Raw genomic sequence first — 22969 nt, 5'->3', positions numbered from 1 at the left:
CAGATCCCAAGTTTATCGAAAATGCCCCTTGCGTAGTGGTGTTTGGGCGTTTTGAGAAAAAACGAACCAAAAAAAAAAGAGCGTCAGGGTAGCGGCGGTAGCTTTGCTACGGATGCCCTAATCTTTATAGGTGTTGGGCGTTGTATTTTATCTCAACTAAATAAATTTTATGTTTTAAGTTATGGTGTTAAACTATTATTTTAAATGAATGATAATTAATATGTTCTTCGTTTCATCATTGCTAATATATATTTGGTGTTTGAATGTGTAACACGATTGGTCTAATTGTTAAGGATTTGAGGATGAATCGGTTGCCATGTTGAGAAATTTTCCTATTGACATGATCTAAGTTTAGTTAGGAAAGACAGTGGGAGCAATATTACAGTAGAACCAAAAGATAGTACTATTATAGTTAATAATACACCAGTTTCAATAAATTTTAGTGTTGATCCATTGATGCAATCCAAGAGGAAGTCAAATCGTGATCGGGCTTGCCAAGAAGGCTCTTCTCCGCTGTCTCGGTTCTTTCTTTCAATGAAAGTTGACTAATATGAAATCAACGTTCTTAGACGTCCACGTATGATTTTGATGTCAGAGACCGGCTTTAGTAACCTTTACTGAGAATTTCAAAACTATCCCTTGGTCGAAGGCAACAATGAAGTTAACGACTCCAATTAAACGCTAGGTTGTGGTTCCTCAGTCCAGCTAATCCATTACGGGTTTCTGGAAGGCCTTTGAAGAAGAGAGGTTAAAAGAGCCCAATCCAGGTTTAGCTGTCTCAGGCAAGAGTTGCTTAAAATGAGTGTTCGAGGCCCTTTTCAGGCATGTGCTTCTGATTATAAGGGTGGTTTTCATGATCTGCTCGATACTCGAGATTTTGAATGGAATTGAATCGATTTTGAGCGCTAGCCATAGATGACCCTTTTTGAAGATCTAGCCTCACATGGACTGCAGTGTTGAACTTATTCTAATCCTTGAGCTGATTGGAATCCTTGAATTCGACCAGGGAATAGGTATCATCTCATTTTTCATCTGATCGTCTGCGTCTTGTGCCTAGCTTCCTACGAGCAGAGGGTGCAAGTCCTCTCAACAAACTCCATATCAGTTCTTTTTACTATGACTTTCAAAAAGAGTTGCCTTATCTCGGTAACGGGGTCTGTTGATTCGGAATCGTGGGATGAGTAGATGTAACAGATGATGAATCTTTCTGTGAGATTCCAGGTATTAAATAGTTCCTTCCCGCGTCAATTGCCAATTCTTGGTCATTGAGATTCATGGGTGATTCGGATGTTTATTTAGGTTTGGAACCCCATATTTCTTTTTTCCCCTTTCAAATAAAACGATAATTTCTCTATCAATTCCATTACCTTATCCTCAGCCATGAGGTTCCAACATTTTTTCCTGAATTTCCGTAGGAGTTGTTCCCGGGCATACTAAAAAAAAGGTTATTATACACCCCAACCCCGTCCCTTAGAAAGAAAAAGGTACCCTCAAATTCAAACATGTGGGCGCAAAAGGCTATCCTGCTCTATTGTTACGTAGCAAGAGAAGCCTGCTTATGTTGCTTCGGCGGCGTTTCGCCTTCTCTTCGCTCTGGACATGAACGCTTGTGGACACGGGGAGGGAGCAGGCGAAGCGTGTCGTTCGTAATGGAAAGAAAGAGACTTGCCACGTTTTTCCCTGGTGACTGATCTGATTGGTTGGGCAACGAGGCCTTCTTCTTTCTACTCCAACTTCCTTCACTCAAGCTGGTACCATCAACGTGGTCCAGGAAATTTCATTTAGTAATAGTTCCAGTCAGACCGGGGAAGCAGCAGGACATAGTGTGGTAGTTCGGTTCCAGGTCAGTTCCTGTTCGGATCGAGTAACGGTGACATAAAAAGGAAGGAGTGAGGCTGAATGAATCCAATACATAAACCCGGAAACGAAACTAAGTCCGTTCCCTTTCGTCAAGTAGGAAAAGTAGGCGTACGAACCACTTTAGCTTTGCCTTAGACATAGGCAAAGAATGAAACTACATTTGCATCGTTACATTTTCTACAAACATACTCAATGTTGATAAATCTACGTATTTATTAAGAGACTAGAAAAATGTTGAGCTAACAAATGGTCATGGATTGAACCAAGAATGAGGTCTCCATCGACCACGTGTTGCAAAATGGGGTTGATCACTATGAATTATAATACTTTAATTTGTTTTATCACGAGTTTCTTATCAACTATGAACGTACTTGAATATATTGGTCAAGATGGTAGCAACGAATTTAGAAATGGCAAGTATTTTGGGGCTTAATGAGTTGCCTAAGGTATTCTAGTTGAGAAGAGGCCAAGATATATTGGTTGTAGCCGAAAATGTAGGAAATCCTTTTTAAGTTGATACTCTACTTTTAAATCCATCTAACTCGTCGATGTTGTGAGGTATGAAACCTCAACCTCCAAAAAAGACAAAGCATCTATTACACATCCAGATATCATCGAGTTAAATGTCTAAGATAAAATATACTTAATTAATAGATAGTTGCATTGTAAAATATATATGCTTAATTAATTTGTTCAACTCTTTTTGGTAAATGATTAACTCGTTATAGTTTCTTTCTTGTTTTAAACATGCATTTTGTTCGATTTTTGGACTACCCTACAAACACTATCACTTTTATATATTTTGAAGCAGAAAGCAAAATTGATAGGTTGAAATTATCAAATGCATGTGTGGTTTCTAAATTGATGTTAGAGCGGACGGGGTGGAGCGTGGTGGCCAGCCATCACGCGTGATGGGTGATGGCTTGGCAAACACCGTCGTCGGCCCTCTCATCACACGTGATGAGAGGGTTAGCGTGGTGGCCATCACGCGTTGGAAACCCAAGAATATTACCGTTGGGGTGGGTTTTGACCGTTGGGGGGGGGGGGGGATTTAGATAAAAAAATAAACAATATAAATAAACAATCATTTCAATCCAACTCAAAACACTCTCAATCTTTCACTTCATTCAAAACAAAAAAAATATGGAATTTCCGAACAACTAGGTTCCCTTAGACACCGATAGCTCTTCGTTTTCGGAAGATAACATTGTCGAATGGTTCCCGTTGTTATATAACGAACTTGAAGGCCCGAGCCGTCCAAAGAAAAAAATGGTGGATCGTGATCGTAAACATGCCCACGAAGTGCTAATGAACAACTATTTTGTGGAGAAGCCGGAATACAGTGACGAGACGTTTAGGGAACGCTTTCGTTTGCCGAAATCTTTATTTTTAAATATTGTAGCCGACGTCGAAGCAAGCGAAGAATGGTTTCAATATTATTACGACGCGAGGGGCAAACGAAATTTTACGGCGCTTCAAAAATGCACATCTGCTATTCGTCAATTAGCGACAGGTAACCCACCCGACCAATTCGATGAATACTTACAATTGCCCGAGAGAACTTCACGTGAATGTCTATAATTCTTTTGTAACGCGATTATTAAATTGTATGGCAAAGAGTTTCTACAAAAACCAACAAGATACGACATTACACGTCTTTACGCCGCGCATGATCGAGGCTAGATGTCATTTTCCAGGAATGCTCGGTAGCATAGATAGTACACATATCGAATGGAGGAATTGTCCACGGGAGTTTCGAGGGGCGTATGTTAGGGGTGATATCAAACGACCGACCATCTCACTTGAAGCGGTTGCGTCAAATGATTTATGGTTTTGGCATTCTTATTTTGGTGTTCTTGGCTCAAACAACGACATCACTGTTCTCTACATATCACCGTTGTTTCAGAGCATAACAAATAGTACCGCACCTTTCTGTCCGTATTTTGTCAACGGGAGATATTACAGACGTGGCTACTATCGTGTCGATGGTATCTACCCGCAATGATCTGTTTTTGTGAAAGCCTTTTCGTTTCCTGTCGAGGACAATGAAAAAGCATTCAAGAAGTTGCAAGAATCGGCAAGAAAAGAAGTCGAGCGAGCTTTCGGTGTCTTAAAGGGTAGATGGTGTATACTCAGTCGACCGGTTCGTGCAATGAAAAAACCCACGATCTCTAGCTGCGTATATGCATGCATCATATTACACAATATGTTAATAAAAGAATATGGACATGCAATTTCTCCAGATTGGGTACCGGATCCTTCTACTCAAGTTTCCATTCCCGATGATGTGCAATTAGACTTGCGGGATGACAATATTCACCATTGGTTGAGATGGGATCTAGTTGAACTTACAAGTTCTTTAGGTTTGGAATTTCCGGATTCAGACGAGAAGTAGACGTTTATTGTAACTTTTATTTTTTAATTCTAATTTTTAAGTTGTATTATGTTCTAGTAAAATATTGTTTTTATTTATTAAGTTGCAAAAAAAAGAAAAACAAAAACAAAAATCTATCATACCACACCACACCACACCACACCACACCACACCACACCACCACCCCTACTAAATTTTATCACATGTGATGGATTTGGATGGGGTGAGATGTCAGTGTGTCATCATCGTATTAGGTGTGATGAGTAATGGAAATGAAATCACCCCTTCCCTTATAGAGAATATATGATGATAGATTGACAAGAAAAAAAACAGTTTTTGCTTGATCAAGTATTCTACTTCAGATTAGAAAAGGGGTTTTCTTATAAAAACTCTCTAAATCTTAATGGGTCCCACAAACATACATCCCTCCAACTAACAAAGCTCTATTATTCGATACCCTTGAATTATTTTATTTGTTTTAAAATTTCTTATGCTTTTTGAAAGTTTTGTTTGCAATGCTATGTCGTGGAATAATCCGAAAACAACTAAAAAGGTCAAAATTTATGCTAATTTCCTTTAAAACTTTGATTCTATAGTCAAACTTCTTCCACAAGTTTTTTTTTCTCTTTCCCTTAAAAAATATATGGAGTGAATTGCATTTTTAGTCCCTTTAATTTGATTTAAGACTTATATTGATGTTTTAAATTCTTTTTTATTTTTAAGTCAGAAAAATATTGGCAAACTCAAGCCTGTCCCATGAATAACTAATATAATTACTGGTGTTTAGATGTTTATATTTGAAATAGCTATCCTTTTATTATGGTATCGTGGCATAATATTCTACTGTATTGAATTGTTTTGTTGATGATTGTTTAATTTATAGAAATCAAATGATCATTTTGATGTTACCGTGTAAAGCGAGGGGTGGACATGAGCATTGGGTATCGGGATTCAGCGACAACAAAGTGTTTTCTTTATGTGCTATATAGTATTCTAACTCTTTATGTAATATACGGAAAATGATCTTGGTTCAACATACATATATACAATAGTAACATATTACGCCTAAAATAAATACGAACACATATATACCCTTAGAGTATTCATAACGATGATTTTAGCAAACATAAATTTTAACTCATCCGGCATTCTCATGGGACGTTTTTGAGTGCCTCGCCTATGTACAATTCAAGGAAGTGGACAGCCATATCTAAATAAATATGCATACATATATTCCCTTAGAGCATTTTTTAACTCATGTGGCATCCTTGTTGGGCAGTTTTGAGTGCCTTACCCGTTTATAAGGATGTGGATAGACAAATGTGTGAGATGAAGGAGAGAGGGAGAAGAAACCTTTTTTTGTTGTGTTTTTTACCGTGACTTGTGAGATGGGTACCTCAAGTGGTGACGTGATATGATGCTTTAGACTTTCCATGATGGATACTCAGCTTAAAATCCAAAATGTGTGTTTAAAGGCCCTTTTGAGCCCATGTGACATTCTTAGGCATTTTTGGGTGTTTCACCCGTGTGCAACAATGAGGTCGAATGAATTATATGGAAGGGAGACATTTTTTTGGCTATGAATGAGTTAACACGAACAAGTATTGATTTGACTAGCGATTTTAGGTGTTTCATTATGAATGATTGCAACAAAATCAATATTATTACTAGATTGTGTATATATAAGTGTGTAAAGGATGATTTGCTTATGTTTAATTTTCAATAGCCAAGTTTTATGGTTTAATTATGGTTATATCATGTATAAATAACCGAAATAATTAAACCGAACCTTTATAACTAACTATTATTATATTTTATTATTTATAAATAAAATATTATAACATCTTTATAAAAACAACATATTCTTTGCTCCATCATTCTCTTTTTATATTAACTACCATAACTTTTTTATATGATCTAAAATCCGTTCAGATGAGATTTACTAAATAATATGAGTTTGAAATGACACTAATTAATAACCAACAACTAATTAACCAACATTTTTCCAATAACCAAATCATATATAACCAACAGGTCCAAAACTTTAAACCGACTAAAATTACTTCGGTAATTTAGTCGAGTCATGCATGCCATAATAGAGACCAATAATGTTAAACAAACTAAATTAGACCACCAAAGAGCAAATATTATTTTAAACAGACCAAAGTGGCAGTTTGTGAAAACACAAGGGACCAAATATGTAAATAACTTCATCAGTTATATCGTTAATGTTGTCTGATTGAAATCCGCAAAGCTCTTTCTTTCCTTCACATTGCCAATATGATCAACAAAATTCAATTCTATATGAAATCAATGTACGAGATCACGTTCGAGTGGCGATGAAATGCGCTTGATTTTTAATTCATTGCGTCATTTCGATTAATGTCTACGACTCATAAAAAATCGAATTCCAAACATGCATCAGGTAACATTCGTGTCCTAGATGTTGTTTTTGAATAATATTATGGTTTTGTTTGATGCTAGGGTTAGAAAATGCTTATTTAGATATTTATGTCATTGATGTTGGCAAACTTATGGATATCATGATGTAAAATGCAGACGCGTTGATAGTTTATTCATTTGTTGCCTGCATTTGGATTTTAGAGGCACAAATGTCTACGACGGATAAGAAGAAGGATTCTGGAAATGTATCAGGTGATGATCGAGCTAGTCGTCCATGCTATTGATTTATTTTGTTGATATATTGTTGTGTTATATGATGTTTGGGGCTATGGCTTGTTTTTTTGTGATATAATTGATAAAATTCTAAAGATGTGTTAATGTGGTGTTTTTAGTAGTTATAATAAGTTTTGATCATTTTGAATTATGGTTTCTAATAGCGAACACGAAGGGGAACAACTCCGGACGTGGAGATAACAAGGAAAGCAGCCAAAATTTAACAAGTATGATTGTTTTCTTTTGTAGTATCATTTTCATTATTGTCTAAAGTTGCTCACTCTTGCAAGTTATTCTGTTTCTTTTGGTGATTTCACAAGAATTAAGGTTATTTTGACGCGTAAAAAGTTAATAAGCAGATTTTTTGGTTTGTTTAGTCCAAAAAGGTTATAATAATATCATTGTGATTTATAAGAAATAGTAAGCAATGTAAGTAACTCATACTTATGATAGCACTCCTTAATTCCTAATTATACATATTCACCTTGATGTAATGCTCAATGGTATAACTAGCATCTCAGGATCTTCTTCCTTCTATAACATCTTATGTTTTGAAAATAAAGAAAAATGCTTATTGATGTCACTAATGCTTTTGGATATCATGATTGATGAAATGCATATACATAGGTAGTTTATTAACTCGTTACCGCATTTTGATTTCAGAGGCACAAATGTCTACGACGGACAAGAAAAAGGATTCCGAAAATGTATCAGGTAATGATTAAGTCTTTCGTGTTATCTACTTACTTATTTGCTGATTGTTGTTTATATAATGTTTTGGCTCATGATATGCTTCTTTAATGACATTAATGTGTGCAAGTTTTCAATGCTTTTAAATGTGTTTATATAATGTTTTGGCCCAAGAAGTCGGGTTTTTTTATAGATGTGAATTGTGGCGTTTTTAACATTCGGAATAAGTTTTGACCATTTTAAGTTATGGCTTTTGATAGCGAACACTAAGGCGAAAAACTCTGAACGTGGAGACAATAAGGAAAGCTGCCAAAATTCATCAAGTATGTCTGTTTTCTTTAGCTCGATCTTCACATTTTCGTCATTGCATAGGTAGTCTGTTAATTCGTTGTTGCATTTCGATTTCAGAGGCACAAGTATCTACGACAGACAAGAAAAGGGATTCCGAAAATGTGTCAGGTGATGAACGATTCCTCAATGTTTTCTATTTATTTATTTCTTGATTATTTATATAGCCATGATATCTTATTTCATAAAATTGTGTGCAAGTTCAATGCTTTCAAAATATGTTATGATCCAATCATCCAAATTCCATAGAAGTTGTGCTTTGTTATTGATGTGCAATGTCACATTTTTTAAGAGTCGGAATAAGTTTTGACAATTATGAATTGTGGCTTCTAATAGGAAACACGAAGGGAAACAACTCCGGACGTGGAGAAAACAAGGAAAGCAGCCAGAATTTAACAAGTAAGACTGTTTTCTTGTGCACTTACATTTTCATTATTGTATAAAGTTGCTCGTTCTTGCGAATTATTGTTCTCTCTTTTTTTTAACATGTTGCTGCATTTCCTTTTCAGAGGCACAAATGTCTACGACAGAGAAGAAAAAGGATTCCGAAAATGCACCAGGTAATGATCGAGTCCTCCTTGTTATCTATTTTTTTATTTTCTAATCGTTGTTTATATAATGTTTTCGGTTTTATGAAATCAATGTTGGTAAGTTCCATGCTTTGAAAATAAGCTATGATGAACCAAATTTCAAAGATGTCATTGATGTGAAATGTGGTGTTTTAATAGTCAGAATAAGTTTTAACCATTTTGAATTATGGCTTTTCATAGCAAACACAAAGGGCAAAAGCACTCAACTTGGAGACAACAAGGAAAGCAGCCAAAATGTAACAAGTATGATTTTTTTATTCACTTGCATATATATTATTCAATAAAGTTACTAATTCTTGCAAAGTATCATGTTCCTTTTGGTGATTTCACAAGAATTAAGGTTGGTTAGCAATACAAACCGAATATGATGTTTCAGAAAGTTAATAATGAGAATTATGGATTATAACTCTAAAATGGTTAAAATAGTTTCATCTTGACAAGAACACATATCATTTGACTTCCCAACGTAATTAATGGACTGTGCGTATAAGTGATACTCCAAATTCCAAAGAAGTTATGCTTTGTTATTGATGTGAAATGTAGCATTTTAAACAGCCGAATAAGTTTTGACCATTTTGAATTATCGCTTTTAGCAGCAAACGCGAAGGGGAAAAATTCTGAACATGGAGACAACAAGGAAAGCTCCCAAAGTTTACCAAGTATGATTGCTGTCTTTTGCACTTACAATTTCATTATTGTTAAGTTGCTCATTCTTGCAATTAATTGTGTCCTTTTTTGTGATTTCACAAGAATTAACGTTGGCTTACAACGAAAAAACGAATGCGATGTTTCAAATAGTTAGTGATCAGATTTTTGGTTGGTTTAAGTCCATAAAGGTTTTCAATGAAAATTTCATAATATTATGAAAACTTTTCACAATATTCATTTGGATAAAGAAAATTTCTTTCATTTATTTTTTGAATTTATTTACCAATAAATCTTGGGCTGCAAGATCTCTTATTTTAGGAATGACAAGTTTTTTTATTGAGGAAACTCTATTCTTGGTAATGATTGAAACCGTGTTTTTTTTTTTTTTTGCTTATAAATTAGCATACAATTTTTCTTGTAATTTAGTACCTTTTGATCTTTGTTCTTTTCTTCAAAAAGTAATTAAATTATGTATTTTGTTTTCACTACTGCTTTTGCATGCATTCTGATCTGATTGTTTTGCATACACTATAGACTCTCTTTAAGATAAACCAAGAAGAATATTAAGGTTACATAGGAGCTTTATATATACAGAATAGTATTACACTTGTATACCTTCTAGATACGATAACTATATAACTAGTCTAATAGTACTTTGGATATAATGATTAATATAATGGATGAAATGTTTATGCATAGGTAGTTTATTAATTCGTTGCTTTTCGATTTCAGAGGCACAAACGACTACAACGGAGAAGAAAAGGGATTCTGAAAATGTATCAGGTAACGATCGAGTCGTCATGTTATCTATTTATGTATTTGCTGATTGTTTATATATGTTTGCAAGTTCAATACTTTCAAAATATGCTATTATCCAAATGCCAAAGAAGTTGTGCTTTGTTATTGATGTGATATGTGTCACCTTTAACACTTAGATTTAGTTTTGACCATTTTCAATCATCGCTTTTAATAGCAAACGCGAAGGGGAAAAATCCCGAACGTGGAGACAACAAGGAAAGCTGCCAAAATTTACCAAGTATGATTGTTTCCTTTGGCACTTACATTTTTATTATTGTATAAAGTTGCTCATAATCCTTGCAAATTCTTGTCTTTCTTTTGGCGATTATACAAGAAGTTGTATTGTTTGAAACAAAAAACCGAATATGATGCTTCAAAGGTTAATAATAAAAAAGGCAAACTATGGAACAAACTAAGATATACATACATCTTCACCTTGATGTAATGCTAAATGGTATCTGGCTGACCACTTATGTCTGGTTGTCATGATTATTAAGGCACAAATGAAATGCATACGCATAGGTAGTTCATTAATATGTTGTTGCTATTCGATTTCAGAGGCACAAGCGTCTTCAACGGAGAAGAAAAAGGATTCCGAAAATGTATCAGGTAATGATCGAGTTCTCAGTGTTGTCTATTTATTTATTGTTGTTTATTTAATTGTTGTGTATGTGATGTTTGGGGCCATGTTATGGTTCTCTTGAAATTTATATTATGCTATGATCCAAATTCCAAAGAGGTTGTGCTTAGTTATCGATTTATGGCTTTTAATAGCAAACGCAAAGGGGAAAAACTCTGAACGCGGAGACAACAAGGAAAGCTGCCAAAACTCACCAAGTATGATTGTTTCCTTTTGCACTAAACATTTTCATTATTGTATAAAGTTACTCTTTCTTGCAAACTATTATGTTCCTTTGGTGTTTTCACAAGAATTAAGGCGAACTTGATGTTTCGAAAAGATAATAATGGGATTTGTTTCTAACTCAAAAATGGTTTCAAATCATTATCTAATGGACTGTCTTTAATGCTAAATGGTATGACTATCGTCTCAGGACCGTCCCTCTATGACCTCTTATGTTTAGAAAATAGAGAAAATTGGAGCCGCTTGTGTGGACAAACTCGACCCTACAGTATGTTTAATCACACCCTTCCAAACTCACTGGCAACTTTTGTCCACCATATATTATCATTTGCTTGCAAATGACTTGTGTAAATATTCAATCGTGTATGTATACGTGTTTTTCGTGAAAGACAATAGTTATCATACTATAGTTAACTAGTTGGTTATATATTCGTAATGCAATATGACTCTTTTCGCTTATTAGGCCCTCAAGAAAAGCTGGCCGGTTTTATATCCGAATCGAGTAATATGGTATGCGCAGATTGTGGAACTCCAGATCCAAAATGGGTGTAAGTGTTCATCAAGTTACTCTTATTAATGCATTTTTTTAGCTTCATCTAACATATAATATTATAATTTGAGCAGATCTGTAAGCTTTGGATCATTTATCTGCATCAAATGTTCAGGAGCACATAGAAGCCTCGGTGTTCATATATCAAAGGTACATATTATATATTTTATATTTAAAAGTGAGTTTAAAAAAATCATGAAATGAACTCTAGTCAGTTTGTGTGTTTGCATACAGGTGTTATCAGTGAATTTAGATGACTGGACACATGAAGAAGTGAATACCGTGATAAATAGTGGCGGAAATGAGATGGTTAATGCAAAATTTGAAGCCATGGTTCCTGAAATATGTAAAAAACCAAAATCAGATTCTTCGATAGAGGAACGGCTTGACTTTATCAGGTAAGTTAATCTCGTTTGACTAATCGTAACTTAAGTAATTACTAATTACTAAAGAGTAAACCGCTTTATGTATAACCAGGAGAAAATATGAGGTGCATGAATTTTTAGACTCCCATAAAGAAATGAGTCTCGGGCATCCAACGGTGCAATGTGCTACAACAAACTTTGTTGGTGCACTTATGGATAAAAAGAACGCAAATAATGTTCGTGTGCATAGTATTGGTCAAGCGTTTCGCAACAGCCGGAAGAAAAAAAAAAATGAAAATAAAACTACTAAAAAAGTACTTCCATGGTAATTTCTTTGTGCGCTCACTGTCTTGTAGTTGACTAGGTAAATGTGTCAAAAAAAAATAGGTTCGGTTTTCGTTCACTCAGTACAAAGTTGAAACTATCAACATTTCGTGTCGCTACAGTTTCATTTTTACCCTTTTTCGTTCTTGAGACTTGTTACATTTTTCAGTTAAGTAGAAGGACAATTTAGTCATATATGTAAAACTTGGAGCAATCCCAACTTAAAGGACCCGAATGGTTAATACGAAAAGTATAAGGGTGGTACGGAAGATCTCAAGGGATGGTCTGGTGGAGATCCAAAGTTCAGGGACCAAGTTGAATAATTTGGTGTCATAGTTATCTTTTATTTATTATTAAATAAATTAAAAGTCTAGTTTAATTATGTTTCCTAGTTTGAGTAGGATTAAAATTATGGGTATTATATAAACTCATCATTAGTTTTCTTTTGGTAGAGTAGAGAAGAGTAGAAAGTATTCCGTTCTTGTTTTCTATTAATGAAAAGAGTCACATAAACGTTTTATGCAAAATCGTGTTTGGTGTTCTTGATTCACTTGTCTAAGGTTTAACAAGTGATATCAGAGCCTAACGATCCAGACTCGTGTTTCCGATTGATGGCAAGTCTTGATTGCGGTAGTAGTTCCAATCAAAGACATAAAAGGCCAAGACACCGGTCACGGGAAAGTTTCGGTCGAAGGTGTTAAAGTAAGAGAAAGAATTCGGAAGCTTCCAAAAAGATCCGTCCATCAGGTTGTTTGTTCGAACGAGCAGGAGTATTGTTGGTGGAAAATAGTGCCACCGCCGCCACAGAAGTCCATAAAGGAGTTCGTATTGCATTATATAATATATATTGTTTGCAAATATATAATTTGTGTGTTGTGTGGAGAGAAAATTGTTGTCGTAGTAGTTTGGGAATTGTGATTGTGAAGTTCAAAAGTCAACCATTCTTGAAGGAGCAAAATTCGGTGGAATTAGAGAGCAAGCAGGTTAAAGGGAAAATAAAAGAAGTCGAAGCAATTATACTCCTTTGCTAATTTTAAGCACCCATCTCGATCAATTAAGAAAGAAACTGGCCGAGTTAGAGATGGTAGGAGGAATCAAGAAACTAAACCAAAGTAACTACAAACAATAGTCGATATGTATTAAGTCGTATCTTCAAGGTCAAGATCTTTGGCAGGTAACGAACGGTACCGAGACGAGACAACCCGCGAACGATATTAACGGTAGTATTGGGAAGTGGCAGGTGAAAGCGGGTCGGGCGATATTTATCATCAAGACAACGGTAGATGATGATGTTCTTGATCACATTCAAGATCTCGAATACCCAAAGCTAGCGTGGGATACGCTGGAGACCTTATTTACGAAGAAGAACGATGCTCGATTGCAACTAGTCGAAGGTGAGTTGATGACGGTTTCCCAAGGAGATCTTCTGATCACACAAGATTTTCGTAAAGTTAAGAATTTGTGTCGCGAGATTGGAGAACTCGATCCACAGTCTCGGGTTAGCGATGCTTGCATGAAGCGGATACTCATCCACGATTTAAGACCGTAGTATCGTAGCTTCGTTACCGCTATTCAAGGGTGGGCGACCCAACCGAGTATTACCGAGTTCGAGAATATTCTTGCAGGACAAGAAGCCTTGGCAAAACAGTTAGCCGGTGTGTCGATTAAAACCGAGAGCGAAGCCTTGTATGTCGGAAGGAAGGAGAAGCATCGGTTTAGTAAAAATCATAACCGTTATGGCGAGAAAGGTAAGAGTAAATATCGGGAGAACGAGAAACGTGACCGACTCAAGAATAGAGAATGGAACCGGAAGGATCGGGTTGAAAACAGTGAAGAAGATTCATCGAATGAAGAGAACCGAGACAAGGAATCAAGGTACCAACCAAAACAGTTTCCTTTTAGGTGCTATAAATGTGGACAAAAAGGGCATATGGCAAAATACTGTCGAGAACCTAAGGATGTAAGGCCCCGTTACCGGTAACCCTACTTTCGTGTTGGATTTACTCATAAACACAGTTCTAAATATCAGAGTTAATTAAAACATTTACGCGGAAAATAAAACTTTCATAAAACTTTACATAATTCATAACTTGTCTCAAAACATTTATTGTCTTTCACATTAAAGCATTAAAATTAACACATCATGGGTCTTCAGATGCCAGATTCTTGTTCAGTGCCATGTGTCTCCTCAAGCGAGCCGCCTCATCCTACTCACCTGCGTGCATACTAAAAGTCAGCTACGCTGAGTGAGTTCTAGATAATCACATAATCATACCATTCACATAACATTATATTCTTTCATTCATACTTTTATACTTTCATACTTTCATACTTTCTTACATTCATACATTCTTACTTTCATATCTTATGTTATAAAGAGCATTACGCCCTACATTCCTCGAGTATTATTAGGGCTCGGTACCCTCTTTCCTCGAGTATTATTAGGGCTCGGTACCCTCTTTCCTCGAGTATTATTAGGGCTCGGTACCCTCTTTCCTCGAGTATTATTAGGGCTCGGTACCCTCTTTCCTCGAGTATTATTAGGGCTCGGTACCCTTCTTCCTCGAATATTAGTAGGGTTCGGTTCCCTAGTTCTCGAATATTAGTAGGGTTCGATTCCCTCTTCGTTACCATACAACCATACATCATACCTCGAGTATTATTAGGGCTCGGTACCCTTTTCGTAACCATACAACCATACATTATCATTTCTTTCTTCTATTATCTCTATCATGTTCATACACATAAACATACATAACATACTTACCTTATACATAGCGTTACAACCTGACAGTACGTGCAATATCCGAAGATCGTTCACGTACCATCAAGCAATCATTCATACATTTCACATTATCCACATAAGGCATACACTTATCTCTTAGGATAAGTGTATTAACAAACATGTTGAGTATGCACACAGCCCCGAAAACATAACACATAAATGGGGCTAGAAACTCACCTGAACACGGTTACGTTCTCCGTTGATCGTAATCCCTTTCTTCAGTTGTGCACGGCTGACTGTATAACAAGTATACATATCAATTTAACTATCACTACTTATAACATCTTTCTAGTCTTAATTACTACCCACAACGAACGGGGGTCCGGGGGCAGCGCCCCTGGCAGCGGGGTCTAGAGGCGGCAGCCCCTAGCAGGGTCCAAGGGGCAGAGCCCCTGGCTGGGGTTAAGCTGCCAGGTCAGCTTGGAAAAATTTTATTTTCGATAACTGCCTTAACACATTTTCCATTAGGTTTTTAATTTATTTTCTAAACGAACTTCACTTCAGGCGAAGTTAAATCTCGGGCGAACTTGGCTTCAGGCGAAGTTAAATCTCGGGCGAACTTGGCTTCAGGCGAAGTTAAATCTCGGGCGAACTTGGCTTCAGGCGAAGTTAAATCTCGGGCGAACTTGGCTTCAGGCGAAGTTAAATCTCGGGCGAACTTGGCTTCAGGCGAAGTTAAATCTCGGGCGAACTTGGCTTCAGGCGAAGTTAAACCTTAGGCGAACTTGGCTTCAGGCGAAGTTAAATCTTAGGCGAACTTGGCCGTAGGCGAAGTTATCCTTAGGCGAAGTTACACTTGAAGGCGAAGTTACGCTTGAAGGCGAAGTTCATCAGGCGAACTTATTCTTGCAGGCGAAGTTATCGCGCTGCAGATCTGTTTGCCCATAAATCCTTCGTTTCTTAGCCAAATAACTCGATTTTGGTACCCACGGAATCGTATGATCGGCGCCTACAAATCCCAACCATCAAATCGGCCTAAAATCGACGTTTTAGGGGTCCGATTTGGGCAGTTTGGGTTTCGGGTCCGGTTAACCCATCCAATCCTAACCATTTTCAGTAATATTAGCTTTGTTGGATTTGTTCTTACCTTACCAACTCAGATCTATCAACAAAATCTCGGGTCTCGGCTTCGAATCTTGATCGGTTAGAATGTGTGTGTTTTGAGTGTGTGAAGAAATAGATGTAAATGAAGATATTTTTGGGATTTTGGGGGTATTTATATCCCTGAAATCCCATTCTTATTTAACCCATCTCAATTAATCCAAGTCCCTGATTCGCTCCTCCCCGATATTAATAATTAAAAACGCGAAATCACTAACATAACTTTCTTTATTCAACATTATAAATTTTAGGATGTTACAAAGGAGGAAGGTAATGCAGCTGTTGTTAGAGAAAAGAATCGTGGGATGTGGAGGCTAATATGGCTGAGGTTCAAGGAAAATACACAGTTGATACCGAATTCAAACCGAATCTGGTAGATGAATGGTTTGAAGAAGGCTCCTGTTGGTGGACAAGTCAGGAGGTAGTGCCAAAGTCGAATCCGTTAAAGGTAACATTGGAATCATCTATTGTTATTTTGAATCTAGATGACAAGGAAATCTTGGTTGAAGAAGAAAGTACGGTTGATCAAAACGTAACCGTGACAGTAACCGAACAAGACGAGAGAGAAACCGTGTTGGAAGAAGTGCACGAGGAGGTAGCTCCGTCTCATGTTACGGGTTGTCATGATGGAATACAAAACGTTGAAGCTCAACAAACCAACAAAGTTGATGTTGGAGTTCGCATGAAGTTCATGCAAAGTTCGGGTGATCTGAATGAACGAACGAATAGAGGAGTTGAGTTCGAGAGGGAGCATGCATCGAGCGAGGATGGAAGAATTGCTTTAAGTACCATGATAGTTGGTTATGAAGTTGAGAAAGCAAAAGTTGTTTCCTATCTAAAACCGGGTGATGCAGTTTTAAACAATGGAAATCTCGAAACTAGCTCATTTGTAACCAGGAAAAAGAAACCTGGAGGTAGGGTTATGAAGTCGAATCCAAGAATCAAGCTTAAAGAGGTGAGAGCGTTACAAGGTGTGAAAGATCTTGGAGGAACAATGAAAGTTGGTATTGAGAGGGAGTGTAAAACTTGGAGCAATCCCAACTTAAAGGACCCGAATGGTTAATACGAAAAGTATAAGGGTGGTACGGAAGATCTCAAGGGGCGGTCTGGTGGAGATCCAAAGTTCATGGACCAAGTTGAATAACTTGGTGTCATAGTTTTCTTTTATTTATTATTAAATAAATTAGAAGCCTAGTTTAATTATGTTTCCTCGTTTGAGTAGGATTAGAATTGTGGGTGTTATATAAACCAATCATTAGTTTTCTTTTGGTAGAGTAGAGAATAGTAGAAAGTATTCCGTTCTTGTTTTCTATTAATGAAAAGAGTCACATAAACGTTTTATGCAAAGTCGTGTTTGGTGTTCTTGATTCACTTGTCTAAGGTTTAACAATATACACCTAAGAGATTGGTTATGTAATCACTCTTATTTGTGTACTTACTAAGAATATTTAAATAAATTACACATATAGCCCCCAACTACTAAACACTCTTAAGTAATTTACGTAACTAGTCCTTTAAGTGTAAAATGATTAAATTGCCCTTCTACTTAACAGAAAAATCTTATATAGTTAGTGTCAAGGGCGACAAAGGTTAAAAAATAAAATCATAGTGACTCCAAAGTGTTGAAGGTTTCAATTTCGGACGACGAAGATCGAGCTTAATTCTATAACAGATAATGCAGTAATTTAGACTATAAAAACAATATTTTGACTAAATTTGACATCTTTGACTTGTTTTCGTTTTAGCTAAATTTGACCCGTTTGAGATTAGATAGTACCCATATGGACTTATTGATGATATTATGATACGATGTGTCAATACTGCAAAAGTAACCAAAACATTATTAATGTGTATGTCTTATATCTTGTGTATAGGCAGGTATGGTTGAATTTATTGGTCTAATCAAGGTCCGTGTGGTCAAAGGCACTAATCTAGCCGTCCGAGACATGATGACAAGTGATCCTTATGTTATCCTCTCATTAGGAAACCAAGTAAGCCTCAAATTAGACAGTTATTTCGATAATAATATTAATCAAAGTAACGATATTAATTGTAACATTTTATGAAGTCGGTTAAGACACGCGTTATAAAGAGCAATCTTAATCCTGTGTGGAATGAAAAACTAATGTTATCAATTCCCAACACTATGCCTCCTTTAAAAGTAGTAAGTCAAATTTATTCTACAACTTCATAATTCATATTAAATATTTTAATATAAGTTAAATACTTATGTATTGATAATATTATGTCATGTTGCAGATTGTTTATGATAGGGATACATTCAAAGCTGATGATTTTATGGGAGATGCTGAGATCGATATCCAACCGTTGGTTTCTGTTGCCAAAGCATCCGAGAATACTGAAGTTGACGAGTCAAGTCAGCAACCTAGCAAAGATGGTTTTGTCACGGTTGCAAAAGGAATTGTGAAACAAGAAATCGCTCTTAAACTTCAAAATGTCGAAAAGGGTGTGCTGCAAATCGAGCTTGAATGTGTTCCACTTACCCAATAACGCTACATCTTATACGCAATTTTTTTGTATCATAACTAAACACGCTTATTGTGATTTGTGAATCGTTATTATGTTTACGGGTTGTTGAAATTTGTTGGTCTAAAGTGGATGAAAAATGGTATTATGTGTAGTGATGATGAACATAAAGCAAGTTGATATTTGCATGCATGAAGCCATTACTTGAAAAACAAACAGCCTTCTTATTACAGATTGCAGACCTTTGGTCTGCATCTTATTATGCAGAAAAACAAACAGTCTTCTTATTCCAGATTGCAGACCTTTGGTCTACATTTTATTATCCAGAGGTCTGCAGATGTTGTTCGTTGACTGCATACATTTTACCACTTAAAAAACAAACAAATTGCACCCAAATGAAACAGTGGTATAATACCAAACCTTGATGGTCATTTTGATCCTGTATGAGTATATATAAAGAGTTTTTCAAGTCACATTTATGCTTTGTAGTTAATCTTATGCTAATGCTATGTAATTAATAAACTAAGATATTATTTTTCCCAAGATATTTAAGAAAGCACCTAAACATAAAAGAGGGGAACAATCTTAGTGTTTCTTATCATGCAAAAAATGTAAAGTTTGATTCTTTTTGTGCAAAAAGTGTGAATTTATTACCCTCATGCATGCTTATTACCTCTTTTCATTATTTATTGACAACATGTTAACTACAAAGAATTAATTAAGAATTGATTAATAGACGTATTAACCCATACATAAAGTATAAAATCATAAATATGATAGTTTTTGGTGGATGTACAATTCCATCATGAAATACATTACTTTCTTGTATCGGTCTATATTTCCATTAATATCTACTTAAAACGATACACCGCCATATATTGAGTATAACTTTACATTAGCGTAACACCATTCATTTAAACATGTATAGAGAGATCGTATTGTATGGGACTATGGCCTATGGAGGATTGGTTGGTGATGGAGTGATTCAAACATGGAAGCCACTTATTTCGAATCAAATGATCAGTGATTGCTCGTTGAGTTGTGGTTGGTTCGTAATGTATGGATAACGTACTACTCATGTGAGTGGTTGTGTGTCTAACTTTATGAACTATCGCCTTATAACCTTGTGTGAGACGTGTTACACTTATATGATCATCAAATGGGTCACGTAGGTGGGTTGATATAACGGCTTATTATTGATTGTATGTTTTGGAATAAATCCAATGATTTTATTTGTCCAAGAAAAAAAACTCAAAAACTTAGATTAAAACCCATATCATAACTCGATATTTATAACCTAATCTAGACTCATTAGATTATAACTAGGATTGCTAATATTACTCAAACTCTAAGTAGTAAGTAATAAAAGCAATTTAGATAAGGGATATTGGTTTTTAATACACTCAACTTTTACTTGTTGGATGATAACACTCCCAATTTTCGATTTGCTACCCAACACTCTCAACTTTCACCTTGTTTGTTTTTGTCACTCCCTAGCTAACGGAACACTAACAACGTTAGTGTTCATGCTGACGTGGCTTTCTTTTAATTGATCTGCCTGTTTTTTTATGCTGACATGGCTTCTTATATTAATAATTTAAACAGTAGAATAGATACACATCTAAGATCACCATCTTCATCTTCTTCACTTTTTTTCATATGTAAATTCATCTCCTCAAATTCTTCATTTTTACACTAGATGCACACACACTACTTCAATTTCCATATCATACGACACAAATCAACCTCTTGGTGGAACCAATTACTTCAATTTTCAGTAACCGAGCATGTACACAAGGTGTTCGACGAATTGCTTGTGCAAAATCAAGCTTTTTTTCTTGGTAGAAGTTCTAATAGATCTCATTCCAGCGAGCTTAATGCTACCAGCATCCCCAATTTCACCTCGTTGATCGGAAACTAGGTCACCAGAGATCGCATTCCACCATAGCTTCATTGATATATGTTGGTAGTGAAATAGTGACAGGAACTATTAATACTACCAGCACAAGCAGCACTACTACTAATACCGACAACAGCTCAGTCAACTCTCCGGTGACAAGTTTATACCATGCCGGAAACATGTGTTCGTCAGGTAAGGTGTAGGGTTTATTCTTCAATTGCATCGATTGTTGGAGAGAAATCACGGCACCAATTTTCGTATATATGGTTGTTGTTTGTTATTAGGATGGAGAAAATAAAAAAAAAAAAAAAAAAAAGAAAAAAGAAAACCACGTCAGCATGAACACTAACGTCGTTAGTGTTCCGTTAGCTAGGGAGTGACAAAAACAAACAATGTGAAAGTTGGGGTGGTGGATAACAAATTGAAAGTCGGGAGTGTTATCATCCAACGGGTGAAAGTTGAGAGTAATAAAAACGAATATCCTTTTAGATAATTAATTCAAATTTGATAATTATCTCTAACCATTTAATTATCTTTACTTGCAATTCCAAATCCTTTTCTGGTCCCACAAGTCACATGTAATTAAAGGACGGTTTGATAACGAACTCAGCAATGGGGCTGGTTGTGTGGGATTAGTAGAACGTCTTCATTACTGATTAAATATGTTTATTTACCACTACTAGTAGTGTATTAAGAGAATGAATCATGAAACAAACTTGAAAGTTGAATGATGGTAAAAAAATTAAATAATGGTGAAATTGGTGGAAAATTTGGAAATTAACACTCACTCAATGTCATATTCACCATACCACAACACATGTTCTTGATGGAAAATGTGAAATCATCAAATTCTTATATGCCACCTACATGGTGAATTCTTAAATTTCATACCACCCATAACAGGCAGTTTGAAGTATGTTTGAAAAGTTACTTTGAAAACTCAGTTAAAATTTATTGACTCTTTCAATCTGTATAGATATAAATTTTGTAGCATGAATGTATATTATAACTTATTAACAAATTGAACATTTAAAAAGACATGAACGAATGTTACAATAGAATTAGAACTTGAGATAAAAATTTAAAAAGTATGAACAAATGCTATGATAATGATTAAATAATGGGCCTATCTAAATGTGCCACGTAGATCCATAAAAGTGTTAAAAGTGAGGTTTATGGAATGCTGAAAAGACACTAATACCACGAGATTTTAGGCTGAAAAGTTTATAAAATAAATTAAAATAATGATTAACACACGTTACTCCTAAAATGCACCACTATATGTATTTAATTTACATAGTCTTGAGCCTTTATGTGAAGACAGTTGTAATCTAGGACTACCACACACTGACAATAAGGTTTGGTTACACAGTTGTTTCATGTGAATATAAATAAGTATAATAATAGTCTAAATACAAGACTTTGTGCATTTAGTTTACATACTCGTCTGTTCTTTATGAATTATGCAGTCTTGAGTGTATAGTTGTATGTCATTTAAATTTAAGAAGTGAAAACTAACGGGTAAGCTGGTGGTTCGTCAATGATTCAAAATAATTGTTAAAATTGTATATTTTACTTACACAACTATATGATTTACCAAGTCATAAGTTTTGCAATCTTCGTATGTCCATCAAGATGGTTTTTTATTGGGTCGGGTTGACGAAGGGATTTTCTTGGATTTTTGAATGGAAGTATATGGTTTTCGAATTGGTTTGGTTCATACGATGTTCTGAAGGTCATTCCAATTTAAAATTTTAGTTTGAAAAGAATTGTTTATAACGCTTTCGAATTATGTTTGAAAAGAAAGTAATATGCATGCAAGTCTAATTTATTACTCCCTCCGTCTCATTATAAGTGTTTACATTTCCTTTTTTATTTGTCTCATTATAAGTGTCTACTTTGAAAATTTATTAGCCAATTTTCAAGTTTACCTTTAAACACACACAACTAATATTAATAAACAATATTGATGGACCCACTTTTCAAGAGAATTATTGTCATCTGGTAAGAAAAAAAAGTAATCATTCAATCAACCTTAAATTTTGTGTTTTTCAAACCTAGACACTTATAATGAGACGGATGGAGTATTAACTACTAGCTTAACACAACTAGTTGATAGCTCAATTAGTTGTATCCAATGTCTTTTTATTCTATACTAGAGGCCTAGAGTTCAAATTTCTACTACACAACAATTGTTTCTTTTGTCTTGTATTTAGTGTGTAACCATAAAACGAAATAAAATAAGCTAAGAAGTATAAGATTCGAAACTTATGTGACACTTATCATCAAAATCTATGCATCCTGACTGGAAATTTGAAAAGAAGTCTATGCATCCTGACCAAAAATTCGAAAAACCTATGTGTCATTATATATTGGATAAAAAATATGCCACCCAACCAAATATTTGGCAAACACGTCGAGTTGACCTTTTTGGTGACATATGTCATCTTCTAGTTGGACAAAAGCTCATCATCCGACCTAAATAACATGTCACCGATAACGTATTTGAAAGAGATATTTCATGAATCTCTTTTTAAATTGGACATTTATGAAATTTTATCATGTATCTAAAAAAATATGCCCACCACTTGATTTGAGTGACAATTTAGAT

General features: G+C 35.4%; 2 protein-coding genes across 2 annotated transcripts; both read left to right on the top strand.

Moving 5' to 3' along the window:
- Nucleotides 1–6616: 6616 nt before the first annotated feature.
- On the top strand, nt 6617–18702 carry LOC143532701 (uncharacterized). The gene is made up of 20 exons (XM_077027678.1): nt 6617–6659; nt 6794–6904; nt 7861–7923; nt 8285–8347; nt 8458–8508; nt 8719–8781; nt 9919–9969; nt 10160–10222; nt 10543–10593; nt 10759–10821; nt 11310–11394; nt 11471–11546; nt 11631–11794; nt 11874–12086; nt 12149–12206; nt 13260–13583; nt 13635–14045; nt 17846–17962; nt 18040–18135; nt 18231–18702. The coding sequence occupies exons 1-20, from the start codon at nt 6617–6619 to the stop codon at nt 18480–18482; spliced, it is 2418 nt and encodes an 805-aa protein (XP_076883793.1). The 3' UTR covers nt 18483–18702.
- Nucleotides 13206–17152, top strand: LOC143532743 (uncharacterized). The gene is made up of 2 exons (XM_077027706.1): nt 13206–14045; nt 16238–17152. The coding sequence occupies exon 2, from the start codon at nt 16291–16293 to the stop codon at nt 17032–17034; it is 744 nt and encodes a 247-aa protein (XP_076883821.1). The 5' UTR covers nt 13206–14045; nt 16238–16290; the 3' UTR covers nt 17035–17152.
- Nucleotides 18703–22969: the final 4267 nt, after the last annotated feature.

This window comes from Bidens hawaiensis, unplaced genomic scaffold, assembly GCF_021521415.1.
Source record: "Bidens hawaiensis isolate Kalapana, Puna unplaced genomic scaffold, B.hawaiensis_p1.1 tig00009541_1, whole genome shotgun sequence".
Lineage (NCBI taxonomy): Eukaryota > Viridiplantae > Streptophyta > Magnoliopsida > Asterales > Asteraceae > Bidens > Bidens hawaiensis.
Note: the sequence above shows the minus strand (reverse complement) of the source record. Positions and strands in the feature narration are given on the sequence as shown.

What these genes read in the sequence shown, in the direction of transcription:
- LOC143532743 (XM_077027706.1), top strand. Translation starts at nt 16,291, where the DNA reads ATGGCTGAGGTTCAAGGAAAATACACAGTTGATACCGAATTCAAACCG.
- LOC143532701 (XM_077027678.1), top strand. Translation starts at nt 6,617, where the DNA reads ATGTCTACGACTCATAAAAAATCGAATTCCAAACATGCATCAG. An exon ending in GAATTCCAAACATGCATCAG is followed by an intron (nt 6,660 to 6,793) that starts GTAACATTCGTG and finishes TGTAAAATGCAG; the next exon opens with ACGCGTTGATAGTTTATTCA. An exon ending in GAACGGCTTGACTTTATCAG is followed by an intron (nt 11,795 to 11,873) that starts GTAAGTTAATCT and finishes ATGTATAACCAG; the next exon opens with GAGAAAATATGAGGTGCATG.